Source organism: Rhamphochromis longiceps, linkage group LG1 (assembly GCF_057381845.1).
Source record: "Rhamphochromis longiceps isolate RC_006_pf linkage group LG1, R_longiceps_female_GT1.1, whole genome shotgun sequence".
NCBI lineage: Eukaryota > Metazoa > Chordata > Actinopteri > Cichliformes > Cichlidae > Rhamphochromis > Rhamphochromis longiceps.
In genome coordinates this window covers 31,580,220-31,592,502 of record NC_140557.1, presented here as the reverse complement: position 1 = coordinate 31,592,502, position 12,283 = coordinate 31,580,220, and the positions used below count along the sequence as shown (strand labels likewise).

The window sequence follows — 12,283 nt, the reverse complement described above, 5'->3', positions numbered from 1 at the left end:
ATGTAAACAAGATAAAGAGCCCCCACCCCAAAAAAAAAACAAAAAAAACAAAACAAAAAAAAAAACGTGATGCTCATCCTGAGTATTTCAGAAACTGCTGAGTTTACAGAGATCAGAGGAGAGTGAGCCGATTGCCCAGAGCTGATAGAAAGGCAGCAGTAACAGTACTCCTAGCACTGATTACAACCAGGGTGTGTAGAAGAGCATCTCTGAACACACAACGTATTGAAGCAGATGGGCTACAGCGGTGAGGACCACACACTTCTCCCACTAAGAACAGGAAACTGAGGCCATGGTTCTCACAGCCTCACCAAATTTGGACAGTAGGACACTGGAAAAAACGTTATGAGGTTTATGAGCCTCGGCGGCTGATGCGACATTCAGACGGATGGGTCAGAATTTGTCATAAAGGTGGGGGAACAGCAGATTGGCTGTGTGATGAAGTCATCTTAACAGCATACAGGACTATGGTCGTTCCGGCACCTTTCCAAATGCGTGTCAACAGAATTAGAGCAGTTTTGAAGGGAAAGAGGGTCTAACCATTACAAGTGTGATGTACCAAATGAGTGTCCGGTGAGTGTATGTGTGGTGCATTTTGGAGAAATGCATAGATAATTCAGTAAAAAAACACAAATACTTGAATACTAACAATATCATAATACTACTGTCTCTCCAGTTTGCACAATTCTCAGCAGTACTCAACCAGAGGTAATTAAGTAAAAGCTTCCATAGTGTAATATTAATATCTTTTTAAATGTTGAGTGGGGTTCAAACTAAGGGTCCAACAGGCAGCTGCTGGCCATCATGCTGAATGATAAACACTTTAAGATGACCTCGTGGCCGGTGAATTCACTGCTCACAGCTCTGTCCTTGGTTTAGCTGTGACTGGAGAAAAGCTCTGGTCCGTCACCCGTGATGACACTCCTCCTCAGCCTACTTGTTGGCCCTCTACTCTCTGCCTCGCTCCATTTGATGCCTCTGTACATAGCTGCCCTCATTATACGCCCAAGACTGAGTCACAGAGTTTGTGTGTGCGTGATGAAGCGCCAAGCATTCATGCGGCTGTGGAGAGGCACTGAGGTTTTGGAGTGGCATGCAAGCTACATTTCTTTACCCAGGCTGGAAGAATACAGCGTTCAATATTGTGAAGGAGAAAAGGCTGACTTGCCCTTGTGGAAAAAAACACCTTTTTGAAATAGAGGTGAAATATTTCATTTCCTGCTTTTCAGTTAAGCGTCGTATTATAAAGTATTCAGCCTAGCACTTTCTCAACCAAAGTTCACCAAGTTTTCCTCAGTTTTTTTCAAAAGTAAAAGTACTATGTAGGTCAGCTTGTCTTTTTAATCCCGACTTGAACAAACTGGCAGGAAGGGAACGCGCCCCTGAGGATTCAGCAGCAGACGATGGTGGTGGGCTTTGGTTCTGCTTTGAGAGGAAACGTTTGGATCTGACGAAGGGTTGCCAAAGCCACCACAGGGGGTCTGCGTGTGCACAGCTCTGTATGTGAGTGTGTATGTGAGAGGATGTGAGGAAGCGTCATAGAGAGAAGGGTACAGTATGACAGCGTGCGAGTGTGTGCGCGCACTCCGGCTGCCACCCCCCCTCGACGCATGTTGACGTGATTCATGTCATCCAGCATCCAACCCCTCCTCAATTGGTTGGTGCAATAGTGCTGCAGCAGAGACAAACTGAGAGTGATCAAGGCTGAGCGGAGAGGTGGGAGGCTGGATGGGAAAAAGAGGCGGGTGCAGCCCACATTCTGGGACACCCCAGAGTGCATGGGCTGGCTGTCTTCTGACACTGTCACATAATCTGTGTGAACTCCACGAACATGCAGTCTAACTGGCAGTGCCTCACGCTTTAAGATCATTTGTCAAGCACCCAGGATTGGGACTTAAGTCCTACTTTTAATTGTGTGGCTGGCAGCCTAACAGGACTGTCCATATTCTGCGGCTGTTTTTAGTCTGCAGCACAGAGAAAACTGCGTCTCAGAGTTCGACTGATGCTGGATATTTCAGGTCAGTGCTGATGTCTGCCAAAATCCCATTACGCTAACATTGCATAATGAACATTTGTGATGAGGCTCTTTTGAAGTCGGTTATGAAAGACTTCATACAAACTTGTCGCTGCATAAAATATTCTTCTTTTGCCTGATGAAGGTTTTTTTCCTTCTTTACTTAAAAAAAAAACCTCAAGTAAAGCTTCTGCCGTTCATCCTGGTTAAAATATCCATAATCACTCTCACATCAGGACTGATAGTCTGGGATAAAAAAATTAAGGGGTTTGCTCACTTGATTAAAAAGAGACTCAAGTATTCCGGGGGCCATGATGAAGAGAGTTAATTAGAGCAGTGAGACTCCCCGATGACCCATTATCTGTCTGGTAATTTGAAGTCGAGACACATTTTTTCTGATAATGACGGCGGATTAGAGAGAGCGAATAACTGTAACTCAGAATTTTTTTTTTTTTACAGCCACACGGTGCAAGGAGCACTGCTCACATTACATGTGATCTGAAGAACAACAAGATGAAGAGACTAAATGTGACCACTTCAAATGTTGCGTCTGAGCGCTTCAAGGTGTAAGAAATCCACTATCGCTTCAAATAAGAAAAGCCATTCGACATGTGGATGTGTCTGGTTCCTACCCGACTGTGCTCTGGTGACGGCGCTCTCGTACACGGGAATGCCTTCACCCACGTTATTGAAGGCTTTTAGTGTGATCACGTAGTGGGAGCTGGGGTCTGTGAGAGAAAGAGAAGGATGGGGGGAATAAATTGATGCAGCCACCTCATCAACCAAAACTCTTGAGACGCTCAGCTTGAGATTGCAATATTAGCAGAGCGAGTATTTCAATACAATCAGTCCTATTACAGCCATTATAATAGAGACCTCAATTATGCACATATACAGTACTGTGTAAAAGTCTTGAGCCAACCCTCATCTCTTTACATGTTTCTTCTTCTATCAGATGGATCAGCTGAAAGGCCAGGTGTATGTTTGGTGGGTCTTTGGCGGATTTGATCTCTTAAAACATGATTCAGATGCAGTTCATCTGCTGAAGTCTAAGAAAAGCGTCTGGACTTTTCGCCTCTCATCGAGGTGAAAAGTCTTGAAGACACTTTTCTTTCCAAGCTCCTTAGACTGCGTCTGCCGCTTCTTTTGACCCAACTAGTCCAGTTTTTTTCAAATGTTTTCTGTTTTAGGGACACACTTCACACCAGCTAATATTCAGCTAATAGCCCTTTGGGATTCACATTGTTGGGTCAACAATACCATTTCAAGTATGTCAAACTGTGTTATCTTTGGCATTTTTCACAGATTCTACTAAAGAAACAGGAACAAATTCTGTGTTTTTGTGACAGGCTGCTAAGTAGCAAAGTGCCTAAAGATACAATGTAAAATTTGTTCTTCACCAAGTCATCTGCTATGTGTAGACACAACGCTGATCCATTCCTTTAGTTAGGTGTCTTTTGTATGCTTGAATGATTCATAAGTCAGTGTTAAGTGGCTAAAGAGACGAAACTCTGAAAATGGTCAGGTTCAAGGGATTGGACTAAAAATGACTGAAAATAAATTGATGTCCAAATAAAAACTGTGAAAGGCCTTCAGAAAGCCTCATTGGAAGAAAAATATGAAGAAATGGTTGAAAAATTCCTCCCTGTGTCTCTTTTTTCTATCCATCTTCTAGGCCCCCTTACTACAGCATTTAGACAGTGATCAGCTGTGGCAGTAGAGTGTGATGATAGAGTGTGATGCGCATTATATACTTAGAAGAACAAAAAAAAATCAAATGTTTCTTGAACGGTGGTTCTATCAGAGCAGAGCTTCCTGAGGTTTAAAAGGAATTAACTTTAATTTCATCATGTAGGTTTTAGAGTCAAATACAGTTTGTGTGAGCTTCCCAAAGGCTGCATTGATCACATGCGGAGAAATGGCCCTCATGCAAAAGAAGAAGCAGAACATTTTAATGAGGTAAAACTGGTTTGATGACAGCGAGTGCTAAAACCACCAAATATTTTATTCAAATATCATGACCTTTAATTATTGTGTGCCCATTAGGCCAATCTGTATAATTAGCAGCTCAGGCGTGTGGTGGAGAGGATCTTATTAATTCTCTAAACACTCACTGTGGGGTACAGATGAATTAATTCAGTGCTTGTGCGTCTGCCTGTGTGTTTGCTTATAATACACAAACCATTAATTAAACTTAGCGTATAAAGTATCACATCAAATAGATCACATTAACATTTTGTCTGATAATGATTTGACACGTGGATCATTAGTATTTGATCCTTATGTGTAACTATTTTGGGGACAAGAATGTGCACACATCGATACAAAAAGCTGAAAGAAACACATGTGAAGAACAAAAAGGGAGCGACCGTTCTTACCGAGGTTCTCGATAGTGAAGTAGCGCTGCTTGTAGTCCACTTTGATGGTCTGCGCGTGTGGACTGCCGATGCCGTAGCCAATCGCGTAACCGCGCACCATAATGTCCTGGTTCTCCGGCGGCGTCCAGCTCACCACGATGCTGTTGACCAGCGGCCGGACGTGCAGCGAGCTAGGCTGGTCCGGAACACGGGACTCTGATGGGGGAGAAGCAGGAAAAACTTCAGATGAGGAGGAAAAATAAATGCTAAAATAAATAATTGCTCAAAACCAAGTGACAGCTTCCGGTTTAGTAAAACAGCTGACGTTACCATCCAAGTCGCTCTCAAACGTCTCTGCCGTCATCCACTCGGTGGCCGGTCCCGTGCCATTTACCGTCATGGCTGACACTCGGAAGGAGTACTCCGTTCCATGCTCGAGACCTGGACGGGCAACACCAACACATCAGCCTGAGATTCAAAACTGGAGTATTTAAATAGAGCTTTGGCCAAAATGATCCGCCAAGTCAACTCCTCCATTAAAACCTCTCTCAGTCCTGGTTTTACTACTGGTGCGCTCTGATTGGCTGGGTCAGTTGGGCTTTCAATAACACAAATATTTTAAAGCAGATACCTGATACGTCTCTCCACGGCTTAAGGAGAAAATCCATAACTCGCCTAATCTATATTAAAGTTGATTACATTTTATTTTCACATCTGATGAGTACGATTCAATGGGATTTAAAGAAAAACACAACACTAGCCTTTAAAACAAGTTAAAAAGAGAGTGTCTGATAAAAAGTAGCACAAAAGGAGAGACACTAAGAGCAGAAGTTTAAAAAAAATGGTAGTCTGGATTAATTCATATTTTAAAGCTATATCTCCCTTAGAGTGAGCTGCAACACCGCTGGGTGCCAGCTTTGGTATTCAGAGAAGAGGGGAACGCCTGCTGACAAATGATGTGTTGCTGTATTAATTTGCTACAAAATTTTTCATCATCGCCGTATTGTCCCATTTGCACGCTACATGCTAATCCTGTACTCTCTTCGCTCTGTACCCACTATTCTGGGCCGCCCTTGGGGGTAGCTTCTGAAGACTGCCTAACCATCCGTGCCTCCGAGGCTACAACATCTTCTTCTAAACGCTTCTGAACCAACAAACACCCCTGTGTCCCCCCCCCCCCCCCCACAGAATGTTCTACAAAAATCAACTTTTAAGTGTATATTCTCTTTGATGCAGCACACAGCGTGAAGCCGGGCCACTTGAAAGTTGCTGAGACGACATCTAATATTAATCACCGCTGCCGTGCCTCTCTTGCGATATTGTGCATATTTTGCTGATAGCGGTGGGTAATGTTAGGGTACAATAGGACATGTAACTCAATTGCAATGGGTTTAGAAACTGATGTGTGGATGTTGAGTAAATAAACAGGCCCGCAGTTAGTCTGACTAATCCCATGAATCATCCGATACGCATCTTCAGGCTCAAGATAAGAGATTTATAAAAAAATTTTTTTAAAGAAAATCCTGCACCCCATCAGACACAGCTCACACTTTCCAAGACGCATCAGATAAAGATACTAAAATATAGAGATGACATGGAGTCTGATAGCATAAAAGTTTGAGCTTAGGGCTCAGTGAAAACGTCAAAAAGGGGAATTCTTTGTGGATCCATCATTTTAAAATCTGATTCGATATGTAAATCTATGCATCTGTATCACTTTTGGGCTTTTAGACGAGGGCATAAAACCATCACAGTGATGTCATTGTTTTTGTGTACAGCTCTAAAAACACCCTGCAGACGTGCACAGGGATGCATGTGTCCATAACTGTACAGCAAAGTCTTTTGCTCACAGCACTGCCTGTTAAGAAAACTGTTCATGTCTCCTCTCCAACTTGTCTTTGCACTTTTTTATCTGGTGATGGGATGACTTTTCGTAGCTGCAGGGCGTGTATAGCTCTAAATGATCCGTCTTTCAAACCCGGTTCTGAACCTGCGTATCCAGGGTGGTTTGGAGACTTTGTTTTCAAACTGGGTTAAAAGGCCAAGCACATACAAGAAACATTTTACTAGCAGATGTGAACTATGGTGGCTCTCTTCCCACACCTGAACACCCACTGAATGTAACTGGAGGTAAATTTTATAGCTAAACTCTTCCTGTACACATGGTAATAAATGCAATACATTCATAAGCACTTCCACTGGTCTGAGGGAAGAGGACGGATTTATTCAAAAAGTCATTAGTCACAATTTTTTTTATTCATTACCATCCATGAGCTTGTAAAGCTGGGTGCCTTCAGTGGTTTCAGATTCGCTCCTGCGGGATCCTTTCCGGTATCGTATCTTGTAGCCGGTGATCTTCCCGTTCTGGCCGCTCAGGGGCGGAGGCTGCCACCGAAGCATGATGCTCTGAGACGGGGAAAGGTGTAAATGAAACAGAATGTCATGTTTAGCAAGTACTTTTGGGGCCTGTAGCTGTAAAGGTGACCTCACAGTTTAGCAGGCGGCATCGCACCTTCCCACGCACCTTGGCGTGGACCTTTGTGTTAACAGTGTCACCGCGGTCCAAACAAGAGGGAGACCCACATCGAGCAAACACCCCCGTGAGCGCGAGAGATGCAGCGCAAACAGATGCATTAGGAAGAGATGACTATGAATAATAAAAGTTGCGATGATAAGCGAGGTGTGTGGTCAGGTTAAACCTGCAGAGACACCGAGGCAGAGAGATGAAGGCAAGACGCTCTGCTGGCGGGCCCACGCTGCACTCTTTTGGGATGCGCGCTGCTGAGTTTTTGTGTGCCCATGTGTGTTTAAAGAGATAGGTGGGGGGTGGCTCAGCGTGGGAGAAGAGTTAATTAACGCTTCCCCACTGTCACACTGATGCACAAAAGCCCGAGTACACGCACAGGGCACGCGTGCGCTCCTCCCCAGCAGAGTCGAGGGAATTGCACAAATTAAATTTGTGTGAAGTGTGTTCAATTATTTCCATTTTTCTTATTACACTATCGGCCCCGGCTCGTCATGTCTGTTGCGTTTCTACCTTCCTGGCGCTAATCACAAAAAACAGTTTAATTGACTTTTGTAAACTCACAGGGGAAGGTGAAGAGGCTGATGCCAAAAGCAAAAAAATACAACAACAACAAAAAACCCAGAGAAGTAAGAAAACACGATGATCAGGTTGCCTTGTAGGTGAAAGATGCACCTTTCTGCTTGACAGGACCCAAAGAGGAGACCACACATGAAATGAATGTTAATTAGCTCTTTTCCACTTTGGTTGGGTGTACCGAACTAATTGCATAAATGGTTTGTATCTAAATAATTGTACTGTAATTATTCTTTTAATGGCTTGTTTACGCTCAAAGTGAAAGACAACGACAACAAAAAGAGAAAATGAGATGAATTACTGAATGACACTTAAAGGGGGAAAAAAAGAAGAAATCTGTCAGATGTTTGTTTCACAGCTTTAAACCGCTTGGTCCGGGCCAAAGTGAGGAGGGACAGCTGGCCTCACGCACACTATCCTCTCAGAAAACTATTCATGTCCCTTCCACAGACTGAGCCCGCTTCATTTTACTCTTAAAATTAGCATGAGAGCATTTTCTCTCTACAAATCTCAGCAGAGGATCCCTCAGCATGGGTGGCTAGCTCTAACTCAGGCTGGGAGTGTGTGATAGGATTGTCTGTCAGTGTTTTCCCTCACTTGTGCTAAGCATCGACCCGCAAAGGGCCAAAAGTGCTGGTTGCCGTTTTTGTAGTCAGTGCACACACCCCGAGGTTTTCCCTATCTCTTCTTTTTTTCTTTTTGCAATTGCTGTCTCACATGTCATGAGTGAGAAACATCTTTTGTAAAAATTAATCCCTCACTCGGGTGGGAAAGTACAATAAACAGGCCTACAGCTCTCTGTTTGAAGATCAAATGGCTGAGATGATGGGCAGCCGAGGCCCGTTTCCTGTTTTAATCAGGGGCGTGTTGTGCAGCCAGCAGCCACCTCAGCAGCCTTATCAAATAAAGCGCGTCACGCGAGAACTGCGGCATGTCTCGGCTGAAATAAACAGGATTTAACAATGAAACTTAAAAAGACTGAGAGGATGCCAGGACTTGTTGGCTGAGCTGTGGGGGAAAAAAAAGAAATTGATCCAGTTATCTCTGCTCCAAAGAGAAAATTGAATCCAGATAAAATGAGATCTCACTTTTAAACAAGTAAATCTTTTTATCACGTTGCCTATAAGCCTGCTAACAAAAAAAAACAAAAGGTGAGTGAGAAAGTGAGATCTCTGTTACAGAGGGTGAATTGGAAACTGGTAAGTCATCACACTTCTAACCGTTTGCACTTAATGAACCGATATTGGTTGAAAAGTTAACTTTTCCAACTTACATTCATTATGAGTTGTGTTATGTTGGGTTTCAACTAGATGTCTAACTTCATTCGACCTATAAATTCTACCTGAGTATCAGTTTTAGTTAGCCCGCATCTTCCTGTATCCTGTCAGATTTGAGCTGTAGGCTCCCGTGCCAGTTTCTGTACGGATGGAGTGATACTGAGGATAAAACCTTCTGACAGGCGAGTCTCCTGCCGACGAGAAGATCGATGAGGGTTCACACGCCCTCTTAACCAGCTGGGGCTACAAGGATCTGACGCAACTAATAACACAGCAACAACGGTGCACTGGCCTGCGGGCTATGTATCTGTTCAACTGTTTGTGTGCGCGAGTAAGCGAACGAGCGGGCGGGTGAAGGCGGATTTGCTCAAGCAAACACATAAACACAATTGCTGTACAACAAACAGTCTGCAGGCAGTTTAGGTGTACCTGTAGCTTAAGTCCTCAACAAGGCAACAGAGAAACCTAAACAAGTTAAAAAGGTCCGTCGACGCTCCCTTCAGTCGAGACAAATAAACCTCACCTTTGAGTTATGGACCTCGATGGTCAGGTTTTGAGGCGGGGCACTTGGTACTGTGGAAAAATGAAAACACCAACAATTTGTTAGTGTAAAACTAAAGAAAACATAGAAATCTACATTTTGGCAGAGCTCAAACAATCAAGTTATTAATTAACTGGACAGAACAACGTTGTAAACAGAGCCCCATTAACTGAGAACCTCAAGTTTTGGACTGCTGATTGGACATGATGTGGAAGCCGGGGTTGTCTTCCTTCTTTCAGCCGCTTCCTTTTCTGCCTTCAAGTCACCTTATTGTTAGAATCCTGTTTCACATCAACCCTCCTTTGTCCTCCTTTGCTAAATCCACATTAGCTCCTTTAATACAGCAAGGAAACGGTGTGTGATGACACATTTACCTCACCAGATGTATTTTATAGTTTCAATACTCTTTATACCCCAACTTTTCAAATGCTTTTGTGGTGGCTGTAGCTCAGGAGGTAGAGCAGTGATGTTTGATTACTGGCTGCTCCAGTCTGCGTGCCAAATATCCTCGGGCAATGTACTGAACCTTGAGTTGTTCCCAAAGAGTTTGAGTGTGAATGTGTGTGAATTTAAGGCAGAAAAGTACTTAAAAACCCCCCAAAACTGTTAAGTGAGACATGTTAAGCAAAAAGCTTTGAGTGCTCAAGAAGAGCAGAAAAGCACTATATAGGAACATTTCCAGTTACCATTTCAGTGGTGTTACAATAAAAGTCAAATTAGTGTTGGTACATTAACACTTCATCAGTCCACTAACCGTCAGACAGGGTGCGAACGACAACGTCCTCAGTGGAGACGCCAGGACCGTGCCTGTTGTTGGCCACCACACGGAAACTGTACTCTGTGTTCTTCTTCAGCCCCGCCATGCTGTACGACTGGCCGTCTACGTCAATATCCTGAATGAGAAAAGGAGGGAAGGAGAGGAACTTGTCAGTGAATTGAGAATCGTGCGACTTCCCTTGCTTAAAAAGCAAACACGCCTCTACTTTCACGGCTGCTCACCGACATCTCGATGTTTACGAACAACGGGAAAAACAAAAACCGAATACGTGAAGCTTGTACGAAAAGGAAACATTTATGATTACCTGCAGAAAAAGACAAAAACACTGATAGCACTACAGTGCAGCATTTTTATAGTATTTCACAGCCAACAGCAGTCTGATAAACGCAGACATTTAGGACCGTTCCAGTAGCTTCACAATGTGACGCCAGCCTTCATCGTTTCATCACGCTAACATTTGTGTTTGTAATTCGGTGTGAAAATGTCATCTTCCGCAGAGACGCAATTTGTGCCTTCTGTGATTTTGACTTGCTTTGCTTTACAAATTGGGCACGCTGACACATGTCCAATTACTTCAAGCCTATTTGCATGCAGCTCTTTGGTTGTGACATTTGGAGAAAAAAAAGGCACTTGGAGGAAACTCTAATCTTGCTTCCAGAGCGGTCCATTCCTTGACCTCTGAACTTGGGTCAGCTGATTACCTCTGGCCACGTCACCCTTGAATTTGCATCATATGTTGTCCCCGTCTTCCCTCTGCCCTTTCAATATTTAATATCGGTTCAGCACTGTGTGTCTCTCTCTCTCAGTCCGCTTCCTTCACCTCTCCTTTACTACCACTTCATCTCTCCCCGTTTTTCACCTCATCTCTGGCTCTCTCCTCCAAGGAGCTGAGGCATCATTACTCAGTGCACCGGCTGACGTTTCATCCATTATCATATTAAAGGCTTTTTAATGCCTCACTGGCTTGCACACTGCTACTGCTGGGGTTGACTCAATATCTAAGCAGCTCGATTCCACTCTTGTGACAGAGTTAGTCCTGCAGAGAAGCACCAAGTGAATCATATCTGCTTTCTTTTAGCACAATTTCCTGCTGTTTCTGTGAGACGATGAATCATTAAGAACGCCGCCAAAAATCAGCACAAAGGGTCTTGGCAAATGATTAGGGATTCTTACCTCATCACAATTTGTATGAGAAACCAATCAGTTGTACGCATTTTATCTAATGGGCCCTGCGAAATCAGGCATCAGCTTCACACACTATGCCTCGCTCACAGGGTAAACTGTGAGCAGTGAGCACACGCTGCATCTGTTTAAAGTCTGCGCTTATTTCAGGTGATTTAAGCAATTTATCACCGATAAAAGAAAAGCAAAACACAAAGACGACGTAGCAAAGCAAGCGGTGTGACATATGTTTCAGGACAATCTTGTTTAGAATTCAATAATAAAAAAAACAATCATGCAAATCTTCAATTTTACTTTAATTTTCGACTTATTTCTCCGATTAATGTGTTTTTAATTCATTGGTTTTTAAAATCTATTGTGAAGCACTTTGTAGCTTCATTTTAAGAGATGAGCTGCAATTTAAGGCAAAAGGTTTTGGACACCTGTTTATGTCTTTGCTACCTGCAAACCTTTGAATTCAAAAAAGTCTTCGCTAGGCGCTCGAGCAGCGTGAGTTTGTCCCTGGAGTGTGGTTCACGCCCTACCTGCTCTTTGCCGACGCTCTTGTCCGTGTAGTACAACTTGTACGAGAGGATCTCTCCATTGCCAGTGAGGGGTTTGTCCCAGCTGAGAGAAACGGAGGTCGGCGTGTTGGACACCCCCTGCAGGTTAGGAGCCGGGCCGGGTACTTGGACTGGTGACGAAATATCACAGGTGGACAGAAATTAGAAAAGCAGCAAGTGTGACCATTTTGTTCTCTTATCTTGAACCGTTCTTCATTTTTATTGTGTCTCATCTGGGAGAAAGAAACTAATTTACCAATTCCTAGTTCTTACCACCTAAGACATATTCTTGGCTACCTCACAGTCACATTTCCCAGCCCTAACACTGACGCCAAATTGTCCCCCTCTGGACTGGGCTGCCAGCGTGCTGATTTTCTTCCTATTCCCAGAACAAAAGCGGAAGTTTCAACAAAAACATCAGTATGCATCTAATATCCCATCACCGCTGAGATCCTGCTACCTTTGAATGTGGTAGCCTGTTTATTGTATTGC

At 43.6% G+C, this 12,283-nt stretch overlaps 1 protein-coding gene across 11 annotated transcripts in view; it reads right to left on the bottom strand.

Moving 5' to 3' along the window:
* The window catches only part of neo1a (neogenin 1a), a 157,065-nt gene that overhangs the window by 19,151 nt on the left and 125,631 nt on the right, over nucleotides 1-12,283 (bottom strand). For all 11 annotated transcript variants that reach the window (XM_085406209.1, XM_085406286.1, XM_085406214.1 and 8 more), the window contains exons 10-16: nucleotides 11,774-11,922; nucleotides 10,044-10,182; nucleotides 9,272-9,321; nucleotides 6,636-6,777; nucleotides 4,702-4,812; nucleotides 4,393-4,587; nucleotides 2,647-2,742 (exon numbers count right to left, since the gene is read on the bottom strand). In XM_085406209.1, coding sequence (XP_085262335.1) covers nucleotides 2,647-2,742; nucleotides 4,393-4,587; nucleotides 4,702-4,812; nucleotides 6,636-6,777; nucleotides 9,272-9,321; nucleotides 10,044-10,182; nucleotides 11,774-11,922 — 882 coding nt within the window. The remainder of the gene's footprint in view (nucleotides 1-2,646; nucleotides 2,743-4,392; nucleotides 4,588-4,701; nucleotides 4,813-6,635; nucleotides 6,778-9,271; nucleotides 9,322-10,043; nucleotides 10,183-11,773; nucleotides 11,923-12,283) is intronic.